At 41.2% G+C, this 12,479-nt stretch overlaps 1 protein-coding gene across 4 annotated transcripts in view; it reads left to right on the forward strand.

The window, feature by feature from the left end:
- The window catches only part of LOC125892435 (tyrosine-protein phosphatase non-receptor type 7-like), a 42,828-nt gene that overhangs the window by 10,413 nt on the left and 19,936 nt on the right, over positions 1-12,479 (forward strand). For 3 of the 4 annotated variants that reach the window (XM_049582457.1, XM_049582453.1, XM_049582456.1), the window contains exons 3-7: positions 644-801; positions 1,234-1,414; positions 1,545-1,629; positions 1,710-1,789; positions 12,328-12,465. In XM_049582457.1, the coding sequence (XP_049438414.1) occupies positions 695-801; positions 1,234-1,414; positions 1,545-1,629; positions 1,710-1,789; positions 12,328-12,465 (591 nt within the window). In that variant the 5' untranslated portion in view covers positions 644-694. The remainder of the gene's footprint in view (positions 1-643; positions 802-1,233; positions 1,415-1,544; positions 1,630-1,709; positions 1,790-12,327; positions 12,466-12,479) is intronic. The other variant, XM_049582454.1, reaches the window with a different exon arrangement.

Here is a 12,479-nt window from a genome sequence, read left to right on the forward strand (position 1 = left end):
TGTGAATGACCAGAGAGCTGAGGGGAAGGCGATGAGATGTATCTAAAACACTCATGTTTTTCATTTTTCTTTGTCGTTTTGAATGGTGTTAAATTTTGTTGTAGCTGATGTGGGTTTGTCATTCTTACGCAACACAGATTGATCACAAACTCAGCAGCATGTTCGTTACTCCAACTCTCACCTTGTCACATCCTTATTTGGGCACTTTCACATCTACATAAAGATGCCCTATGTTTCCTCCTGTGCCTTTTGTTAATGTTCTGGGACGTCATGTCAGTTTATACCTGTCACATCTGTCATTTCAAAATAAACTTCTGTTTTCACAGGATATGGTTGCAGATAGTCTCTTTCAAAAGTACAGAGTTGGTAAAACACATTGTATTTACGTTTATTTTCTTCTGTAACAAAAGCACGTGGTTACGTTTAGAAAAAACATCATGGCTCGGCTCCACATTCATACAGGAAGTGAACACTGGCATCCAGTTGGTAGTTTTTGGACCCATCCACCCGTTCCTTCACCCTGCTCACACATTTCCACAGACAGATGCCACAGTTTATAGACTTTAGTATTTGAATCAAACCAGTGCTTCAGTTCACTCTGACATTAATGGTCCATTTGTCTGTTTGTCTGTCTGTCCTGCAGGACGCTGTTGACCAACTCTAAAACACAAAAACACACACAAACAAACACACCATGAGTATGTCGTCAGTGGGCTCAGCCCCCCCTCCTGCTGATGACGCGACCACGCCCCCACCAATGGCCACACCTCCTCGCAAAGCCTCTGTCCGCCTGCAGGAAAGGTGAGAACACACACACACACACACAACCAAACACAGTGTCTTTAATTCACTGAGAAATTCATCTTTTTCTTTATTTCTGTAGAAACATCCAAAGTCCTCAAACGTCCTCACTGTCTGACTGTCCTCAAACGTCCTCAATGTCTGACTGACCTCAAATATCCTCACTGTCTGACTGTCCTCAAACATCCTCACTGTCTGACTGTCCTCAAACGTCCTCACTGTTTGACTGTCCTCAAATATCCTCACTGTTTGACTGTCCTCAAACATCCTCACTGTCTGACTGTCCTCAAACGTCCTCACTGTCTGACTGTCCTCAAACGTCCTCAATGCCTGACTGTCCTCAAACATCCTCACTTTTCAGAATGTCCTCACTTTTCAGAAATGGGTCACATGAACAATCATCATGCTCTTTCTTGATTGGCTCTTTTGTAGGCGGGGCTCAAACCTCTCGCTGTTATTGGATGTGAGCAGCCTGGGGGCGGAGCCCATGTGCTCCGTCTCTACTCCGAAGGAGGTGTGGCTTCAGCTGCTTCACACATCGTCACGACCTCTCACACACTTGATGCTGCAGCAGGCTGCCGAGGACACAAACACTCTGAATGCAGAGTATCAGGTAACGAGACCGTCATGTCTTCATGTTCGGAGACACTTCCTGTTCGTGGACATTCATGGTCACGTCTGATCTCTGTGTGAGATGATGCGTGTTTGTTTTAACATCCAGCCCATCCCTGTTTCCTCCACAGAAGATCCCCCCGAACTTTGTGAGTGCCGCAGAGCTCGATGTTCCAGGACACATGATCAAAGACAGATACAAAACCATCCTGCCCAGTCAGTACCTCCTCCTGCACTTTACTGTGGACGCCGTTTTCACTCTTGCTTATTGTTGTTGTTTGGTGTTCACTGTTTAGACCCTGAGAGCCGGGTGGTCCTGAGGAGCCCAGAGGAAGAGTCGGGGCCAGACCGCTACATCAACGCTAACTACATCAGGGTTAGAGTCTAACATTTAATACTGAGTCACTGCAGCTTTGACCATCTGGTGATGGGCGGCCATGTTAGCGATCTGTGTTTATAGCTGATCAGGCCAATGAACTGATGAATTATTTAGTGATTATGTCTCTTTGGTGACGCCCTTTGATGACATCTCTTTGGTGACGTCTCATTGATGGCGTCTCTTTGGTGATGTCTTATTGGTGACGTGTCTTTAATGACACTTCTTTGGTGAGGTCTCTTTGATGGCGTCTCTTTGATGACGTCTCTTTGGTGACGTCTCTTTAATGACGTCTCTTTAATGACACTTCTTTGGTGAGGTCTCTTTGATGGCGTCTCTTTGATGACGTCTCTTTGGTGACGTCTCTTTAATGATGTCTCTTTAATGACACTTCTTTGGTGATGTCTCTTTGATTCAATTCAATTCAATTCAATTCAATTTTATTTATATTATATCACAAATCACAGTTTGCCTCACAGGGCTTTACAGCATACGACATCCCTCTGTCCTTATGACCCTCACAGCTGATCAGGAAAAACTCCCCAAAAAACCCTTTAACGGGGAAAAAACGGTACAAACCTCAGGAAGAGCAACTGAGGAGGGATCCCTCTTCCAGGACGGACAGACGTGCAATACATGTTGTACAGAACAGATCAGCATGATAAATTAACAGTAATCCGCATGACACAATGAGACAGAGAGAGAGAGAGAGAGAGAGAGAGAGAGAGAGAGAGAGATGCAGGTAATGACAGTAGCCTACAACAAAATTAATGAAAGTAATAATATTATAATTATAATTTTGGTTATTGTGGTACAATATGTTGAAATGAAATATATTAATATCTGATAATGTACATATGTGACAATAATCATACGTGTATAATGACAGTAGAAGTATGACTAATGATGGCAGCAGCAGCAGGAGGCATCTGGCAGGACCACGGCAGCAGCACAACCACACACGTCACGCTGTCCAGGCACCGCTGTGATATGAGTTAATCTGAGAGACAGTGGAGCACAAAGGCTCCGGAGAAGAAGCCGAGTTAGTGACATGTAGTATGGTGAAGTTAGCAAGATGTAGTAACATGACGTATGATGTCCATTTAATGATGTCTCTTTGGTGACGTCCATTTAATGACGTCTCTTTAATGACATGTCTTTGGTGACACGTCTGTGGTGACATCTTGACATCTCTTTGGCAACGTCTCTTTGGTGATGTCTCTCTGGTTATGTCTCTTTAATGATGTGTCTTTTTTGATGACTCTTTGATGGAGTCTTTTTGGTGACATCTCTTTGATGACATTTCTTTGGTGACGTCCATATAATGACATCTCTTTGGTGACATCTCTTTGATGACGTCTCTTTGGTGATGTTTCTTTAATGACGTCTCTTTAATGAAGTCTCTTTGGTGACGTCCATTTATTGACATCTCTTTGGTGACGTCTCTATGATGACATTTCTTTGGTGACGTCCATGTAATGACATCTCTTTGGTGATATCTCTTTGATGACGTCTCCTTGGTGATGTCTCTTTAATGACGTCTCTTTGGTGACGTCTCTTTGATGATGTCTCCTTGGTGATGTCTCTTTAATGATGTCTCTTTAACGATGTCTTTTGGTGACGTCTCCTTGGTGATGTCCATATAATGACATTTCTTTGTTGACATCTCCTTGGTGATGTCTCTTTAATAATGTCTCTTTAATGATGTCTCTTCGGGGACGTCTCGTTGGTGATGTCCATATAATGACACCTCTTTGGTGACGTCCATATAATGACATCTCCTAGGTGACATCTCTTTGATGATATCTCCTTGGTGATGTCTCTTTAATGACATCTCTTTGATGACGTCTCTTTAGTGACATCTCTTTTGTGATGTCTCTTTGATGAAGTCTCTTTGATGACATTTCTTAGGTGACGTCTCTTTAATCAGTCAATAAATTTTATTTATAAAGCCCAATATCACAAATCACAGTTTGCCTCACAGGGCTTTACAGCATATGACATCCCTCTGTCCTTATGACCCTCACAGCTGATCAGGAAAAACTCCCCAAAAAACCCTTTAACGGGGAAAAAACAGTAGAAACCTCAGGAAGAGCAACTGAGGAGGGATCCCTCTTCCAGGACGGACAGACGTGCAATAGATGTCGTACAGAACAGATCAGCATGATAAATTAACAGTAATCCACATGACACAATGAGACAGAGAGAGAGAGAGAGAGAGAGAGAGAGAGAGAGAGAGAGAGAGAGAGAGAGAGAGAGAGAGAGAGAGAGAGACAGAGAGAGAGAGGGAGAGAGCCAGAGAGAGACAGAGAGAGAGAGAGAGAGAGAGACAGAGAGAGAGACAGAGACAGAGAGAGATGTAGGACAGACGGTAAAAACAGTAGCTTACAACAACATTAATGAAAGTAATATTATAGTTATGGTTCTGGCTACTGTGGTACAATATGTTGAAAGTATATATTAATATCTGGCAGTATACATGTGTGACAATAGTCATATGTGTATAATAACAGTAGAAGTATGACTAATGACTAATGATGGCAGCAGCAGGAGGCATCTGGCAGGACCACGGCAGCAGCACAACCACACACGTCACGCTGTCCAGGCACCGCTGTGATATGAGTTAATCTGAGAGACAGTGGAGCACAAAGGCTCCGGAGAAGAAGCTGAGTTAGTGACATCCAGAATGGCCGAGTTAGCAAGATGCAGTAATAGGATACGAGAGAGAGAGAGAGAGAGAGAGAGAGACAGAGAGAGGGGAGGACTGGTGGTGTAGCTGCGGGGCTAGTTAACATATTCCTACGGAGGTGGAATCATTTTGCTGCACAGAATGGGATTCGGTGCTACCATCGTTGGGGAGATATATCATCAAGAGGAAAACCGCTGCAGAGAGTGCATCACAAGGAATGAAAACTTTGCAGCAATCACTAAGTTAAACTGGAAAAAATGCCCCAGGCCTGCAGGAGCTGATGGACAGCTTTCAGTCGAGTGAGTAATATCGTCCGTGTCATGTCTTTGTTTGCTTTTACCGAGTGACCTAGCGTACCTGTCCCAGAGCCAGCTGCAGCTGTTGCTCACCGGTGTATCCCTCCGCGCAGAACATAAACACACTTTAGTTCATGTATCAAACCTCTTCTAAAATGACTAAAACGGACTCTCGTTTTTTGAATTAATGTTTAAACACGTTTATTTTAAATGCACGTGCAGAAATGCCAGCTTCAGCGTTTCTGTAACGTTTATTTGTTCACTTTTACCATAGGCAACGGTATCCATCATGTTGTCTCAATATGAAAATGATACGGAAAGGACATAACTCCCAAATTGTCGGAGTATTCCTTTAAGTCGCCAATTTGGGAACATTTTGGATTTGTGCCAGATGACAAGGGGCAGCCAGTGAATTTGGATGAGGCAATCCACCTTATTTTCAAACACGGAAGTAAATAGTGATCAACTTCCGTGTTTTTGTGCGTGACTTCCGGTCAGCCGCTTTCCCTCATGCTTTCCCTTACCGGAGCCAACGGTGCAAGCTAATTTTTTTTTTTCTCAGTTTTCAATTGTTTATGTTAGGCAATCAGTTCGTTAGTCTGTGTATTTTATATAGATAACTGTGCCCACGTTTCTGTTGTCCGGTAATTGCCGGTAAAAATAATTCCCTCTAAACGCGAATAAATCACACGTCAATCAAAAACTATGAACCAAAAAAGCACAATCTATCCCGAGTGAGACAAACTGCTTGATCCCCGTCTCCAGTGTACCAGCAGAGAACCTGCAGAACCGAATCAGCGAAAAAACACACCGGGCTACACAGCCTCTCTACCTGAGCAGCTGAAGCTGCGGCTCGCACCCTCGACACACAGACGGTGCTTCTGCATGCCAGCCACACGTGTGCTCAACTGTGAGAAATAAATATGTGAGGTGTACGCTGCTTTTCTTTCTTTCTTTCTTTCTGTCGGCGACATACACTCCTAACACAGGACGGGTTGTTTTTATTGACCGAGTTGATCATTAAGCCACAGTGATACGCGGATCGGCTCTGATAGCACCTGAATCAGCATGTACGCATCAACCATCCAGCCGTCACAGCATGATTGAGCTAGCAAAGCAGTTTTGTGTTGCTATGTGTGGTATTTATTCAGTTTTGGGAAATCACGATGTCTAGAAAGCATCAGTGACTGCAGCTAACAGGGACAGCTAACAGCAGCAGCAAAGCTAACATCAGGACGTCATCTGTTCAAAGCCTCCTGTTGTTGGATACGACATGAAACTACTCCAGTTAGCTCAATCATGTTGTAGACTTTACAAACATCAGATTAGTCTAAACAGTGATAAAGTGATGTGAGAAATGTGATATATATATATATATATATATATATATATATATATATATATCTAAACTCGACAAGGTAAACAACAACGCAGTTCCTATTTACACAGTGGTAAGAGTGCTGGACCGGAAGTGTTGCACAAAAAAACAGATGCTCGCTGCGTTCTGTTTTGCCTCTGTGTTTGCATGAAAAATAAGGTGAATATGCCATATGACGGAATGGGGGGGTTGTGACATATCACTACCATACCGCGGTGATACGTCACTCCGTCACTGTTGTGAGAAAAAATACATACGGTCACAGCCCTAATCACCATCATCATCGTCATCATCATCATTACCATCATCATCATCATCACCATCAGCATCATCATCATCTTTAGTTCTTTATACTTAATTCTTGATTAAAGATGTTTATTGACAGCGAAGAAAAATATGTTTCCAAAAGAAAACAAGCTGACAGAGTGAGACAGCGGTGTGTGATTGTGTGTGTGTGTGTGTGTGTGTGTGTGTTGGACAGCTAAACAAACAGAAACTCAGATATGAGCCGTCAGTTTTTCAGCGTGGGAGTCTGACAACCAGGAAAACCACAGGAAGTGAGGGAGGAAGTGACACATCCCTGACTCACTACCAAACCCCAACCCCCCTCCCCCCACCAGCCCACGCATCCCTCACACTCTGCAGCCTCAGCGGTGTGTGTGTGTGTGTGTGTGTGTGTTTAATACAATAAGAGCTTCAGATTTTTTCCACTGGTATAATTTTACAATATAAAAGTACAATTTTGTTGGCGACCTGTCGGCGGTTGTTTGCGATGAGCAGATACGTCTTAATCATTCACTTCCTGTCTTCTCAGGTCAAGGATGTGGTGAGGTTTGAAAAGTGGAGGGGACACGACAAAGTTAAAAACAAGCTGACAAATGACACGTCAGGAAGACAGCAATTATCTGAAAGTTGATTAGACTCATTTCTGCGTCAACTTCACTGACAGTCTTTATTTTAATGTTTGATGCAGAGTTAGTTATTTTATATTTTTAACTATGAAGAATAAAGACATGAAAAATGTATAAATCAGACATGTAAAGTTTAGTCACCGAAAACAGTCTGGCTCTGAAGAGAGCTTCAGGTCTCAAAAAACAGCTGTCTGGAGGCAAAGTTAGTTGTAAATGAACAGATCCTTTCTAATCATCTGGCCACTCAAAGAACTTTTACACTACATGTCACATTCGCACACTGGTGACCGAGGCTGCCGAACATGGTGCCACCTGCTCCTCAGTAACCGTTCACACACTGGTGACCGAGGCTGCCAGATATGGTGCCACCTGCTCCTCAGTAACCATTTACACACTGGTGACTGAGGCTGGCGAACATGGTGCCACCTGCTCCTCAGTAACCATTCACACACTGGTGGCCAAGGTTGCTGAACATGGTGCCACCTGCTCCTCAGTAACCATTCACACACTGGTGGCCGAGGCTGCCGAACATGGTGCCACCTGGTCCACAGTTAGCATTCACACACTGGTGACCGAGGCTGCCGAACATGGTGCCACCTTCTCCTCAGTAACCATTCACACACACTCACACACTGATGAACAGTCATCAGGAGCAGTTTGTAATTCACGACCTCCCAAGGACATTTCAACATGTGGACTGGAGGAGTTGGGGATCGAACCTCCGATCTTGTAATTGGAAGGCAACCCGCTGTACGTCTGAGCCACAGCCACACCTAAACGTAAAGTCGTATAAATATTCTAAATAACGTTAACACATAAAAACTGAGACCATGTCTGTGGATGGATTTCTTTCATCCTGAGACCGAACTTTTTGTCATACACATTTTTGAGTTGGGATCACAGAACCTGAAAAGTTTAAGAAAGTAAGCTTGGTCTTTGAACAAGATGTAGTTTTGTCTTTTACTTGGGTTTATTTTTAATACTCACAATTATAAAGTATAAAACTGATTATTTCAATATCTGAACGTGACGGTGTAAAACTAAACTCTTAACAATGCAACAAAGGGTCATAGTGTCACAGTGTCACAGGGTCACAGCGTTACAGGGACACACGGTCACAGGAGACCATGACTCACATTTTGAGAGAAAATCCAATAATGTGACATTATGTGTGATGGATGGATGATGATTGATTGATTGACTAATTGATTGGCTGATTGGTTAATTGTTTATTTGTTTATTTTAAGGATCCCCATTAGCTGAATGCCTTGGCAATCATCAGTCTTCCTGGGGTCCACACCTTACATACAATATATTACACTATATTACATATAAAACATACAATTTCATCAATTTACACTGTAAAATACAAAGCTTATGTTTATATAAAATTTAAACAGAAAAAAAAGAAAATAAAGAAGAAGAATTTGAAAGTTGAAAGTGTGACCAAGAGTAAAGATGGCTGACACTGAGGTTACCTGTGCAGCTAGTCTGAGCTGTTTGAACTAAAGTTTGGAGTTCAAAAGTACTTCTTCAAGATTATTTTTGAGAGGAGAGCGCCATCAAAAAGGGAAAAGAAGAGATGGATGAAATTAAGCAATCTCTGAGTATCATACAACAGGAGACTGGCAAAATTGCCACGCAGCAATCACAGATACTCAAGCTGATTGAAGAGGTGGACAGCCTCCAAAAGCAAGTGTCTTAAAAACAAGAACAAAGAGAAGGACCGGGAAATAGAAAACCTGAAAGGAAGAATTGACGAATTGGAACAACACTCATGCACTGATGATGTGATAATCACTGGTTTGAAGACCAGACACCGCTCCTATGCAAACGTCACAGCCTCGGCTGATACCGGATTGGATTACCTGCAGGCTGAGTTGGAGATGCTGGAGACCCAGGTCGTTCAATTCCTCTGTGGCAGGGACTTGCCTATTCAAAGCCAACACAAAGTGACTTGTCACACTCTCCCCCGAAAATAAACCAATACGCAGCAGCCTTCAGTGTTCATAATACGGTTTGTGAATAGAAAATACAAATCCGAGTTACTGAAGCAAGGACACAAGCTGAAGGGGACCGGTGTTTACCTGAACAAGCACCTCATGAAAACAACTCTGATATTGCTACAGAAGCCCACAGACTCAAGAAAGAAAAAAAGAAAAACAGTTACGTCTCTTGGGATGAGGTTCTCGGGCTAATAGATGTTGATGCAGCTTATCACTTATTACTAGTACATATTAATTCTGCTGTGGAATCATCTTTTCCCTTGATCAGCTCAAAATCTAAAATTAATTCTTCTAAAGGGAAACCTTGGATTAATGAAGATTTGAAGATCTGATGTGATTTGAACAAACGCTCCTGAAAAAAAAAAAATATATAGGAAAGCTATTACAAACCCCACCCTTTAAACATAGAAACCTATAAGAATAATCTAAGGAAAGCAAAAAAAAAACATACTATGTAGATAAATTAACACAAGCTTCAAATGACATCAAGTCACCCTGGAACCTCATTGATCTTTTGTTGAATCGTAAGAAATCAGCAGCAGCTGCACCTACAGAGATGCATGGGAAAGAGAGGATTCTTTTGAACCCTAATGAAGTAGCTGATGGCTTTAACAACTTTTTTGTTAATGTTGGCTCTGTTCTGGCATCGAGTATTTTGGATACTGGTGAGAACTCTTGTAACTTGATTAAGGGGCAATATCCTCCTTTCAATACCTTTGATCCTTCAACTACATAGGACGTCCATAATATCATCATGCATTTCAAGAATTCAGCCCCAGGGCATGATGGCATGAAGAGCATTTTGATTAAAGAAACCATTGATTATTTAATTCAACCTTTAACCCACATTCTTTTTTTATCACTGCAATCTGGAATTATTCCCCTCGATCTTAAAATTGCTAAAGTTATCCCCGTTGTAAAAACAGGTGATACTGATGACCTACTGTATATCCATCCTGCCCTGCATCTCTAAATTATTGGAGAAATTCGTTTATTCAAGAATATCCAAGCATTTAATTGAAAACAACATTCTATATGCTCACCAGTATGGATTCCGTAAAAAACATTCAACAGAGCATACATTACTCCAGCTAACTAATATAATTTCAACTGCCATAGACAAAAGAAAGTTTGCCCTTAGGGTCTTTATAGACCTAAGCAAAGCATTCAATACTGTCAATCACAATATTCTGATTTCCAAAGTAAATAGATATGGAGTGGAGGATATTGCCCTGAACTGGTTGAAAAATTACTTAATAAACAGAGAACAATATGTGTCGCTTAATGGCTACTCTTTTACCAATTCCAGAATCATACATGGGGTGCCTCAGGGTTCAATCCTGGGCCCTTTATTATTTTTGATTTGTATAAATGATTCAGCCATGTCTTGCAAACCTCTTCTTCCTGTATTATTTGCTGATGACACCAATCTTATAGCAACTCATAATGACTTCAATTATTTGATTGACTGTGTGAAAAAAAATTTATCTTCTATTTGTAAATAGTTTCAACTTAATAAATTAACACTTAGCGTGAAGAAATGTAACTTAATGATCTTTTGCAACATAAATAAGTCTTACCCCAAAGAGTAAGCAAAATTATTCATTAATGGATCAGAAATTATGCAAGTCAAAGCTACTGAATTTTTGGGAAGATTAGTTGACGAAAAACTCAACTGGTCAAATCACATAGACCTTGTTTGCAAAAGGTCCACAAAGATGATGGGCATATTAAGAAGAGTGTGTCCTCTAATTCATCCTTCTGCTCATTTAACCCTTTACTATAGCTTTTTGTTTCCTTACTTATAATATAATAAACTTTATTTATATAGCACTTTCCAAAAAACAAGTTTACAAAGTGCTTCACAAACATATAAACAAATACACAATTCATCCCAGTATTACACAATCAAAAAATAAACAGATAAGACAATGAATGATAAAAGAAACAGTAAAAGCATGGGTCAGATGAGACTTGTTAGTTAAAAGCAACCTATAAAAATGAGTTTTCAACAGAGTTTTAAAAGATGACACTGAGGTAGCTTGTTTGATACCCAAGGGAAGTAACTGTGGAGCCCTTACAGTGAATGCCCTGCTACCTTCAGTCACAAGTCTGGATCTGGGGACCAAAAGTAACAGCTGGTCAGCAGACCTGAGAGTGCGAGGAAGGGTGTAAGGGGTAAGGAGATCAGAAATGTAAGGTCGTTCAGTGACCTAAGAACAAACAACAAAATTTTAAAATCAATTCTGAACACCACTGGTAACCAGTGCAATGAGGCCAGAATAGGGGAGATGTGCTCATACTGTTGGGTTTTTGTGAGAACTCTAGCTGCAGTGTTTTGAACAAGTTGAAGGCGGTTGATGGATTTCAGTGGCAGTCCGGTAAATACTGAACTACTGTAATATGGTCTGGGCAGCTTCATATCCCGACCATCTCAAGAAATGATGTATTATTCAGAAGAGGTTGTCAAGATTCATCTGACATTCAAACAGATATGCTCCATCAGCACCATGTTTTATAAATTATTCTATTGTACCAATTCACAAATTGAATATGTATCAGATATGTTTGTTCACTCACAAGTTTATTTACAGAAACCAAGATCTCCCTGACACTTTTAAAAATGTCTTTACTTTCTCATTAGATGTACATTCATACCGTACTAGACACAGTAATAATAATAATCTATATTTACCCTTTACCTGCACCTCACATCATCAATTTAACATGTCTTATAGAGGCCCTATGCTATGGAATGGATTACCTCCCCCATTAAGATCCATATCTTCCCACTCACTCTTTAAAAAGCAGCTTAAAAAACATCTTATCCTTTCATGAATCATCTAGTCACTTCCTGCCCTCTCCATTGCCTCACATCTTTATTCAGTGTCTTTTCTCCATGATGACAATCCCTCATTGATGTTCTTTACAGTATGTATCTTGTCTCCTAATTTTTTGATTCTACAATGATTATGTTGTTTCCATGGTCTTCCACTTGATAATGATTATTCTGTACTTTGTCTCCATTTTTTTCTTTTTTTTTTTTCCATTTAATATTGATTATTTTTATTCATTTTCTCCTTATTTTTCAGAGTTTATTTGTTAGCATTATAAATCTGAATTGACTGTGGTTATTGAAAGGGGTGGACCTCTTGTACAAGCCCATCGGGCTTCGTTCTGTCCTTGCACCATTGATGTTAATGTGTGCTAAATAAATAAATCTAAACCTAAACCTAAAACCTGGTCTCTATGCTGCAGGGTTACAGAGGAGCTCCAAGGGCCTACATCGCCACCCAGGGGCCGATGCTGCACACTGTCGGGGACTTCTGGGACATGGTGTGGCAGGAGAGGAGCAGCATCATCGTCATGGTAACCAGACTGAAGGAGAACAACGAGGTGAGGAGACACTC

Source organism: Epinephelus fuscoguttatus, linkage group LG7, assembly GCF_011397635.1.
Source record: "Epinephelus fuscoguttatus linkage group LG7, E.fuscoguttatus.final_Chr_v1".
NCBI lineage: Eukaryota > Metazoa > Chordata > Actinopteri > Perciformes > Serranidae > Epinephelus > Epinephelus fuscoguttatus.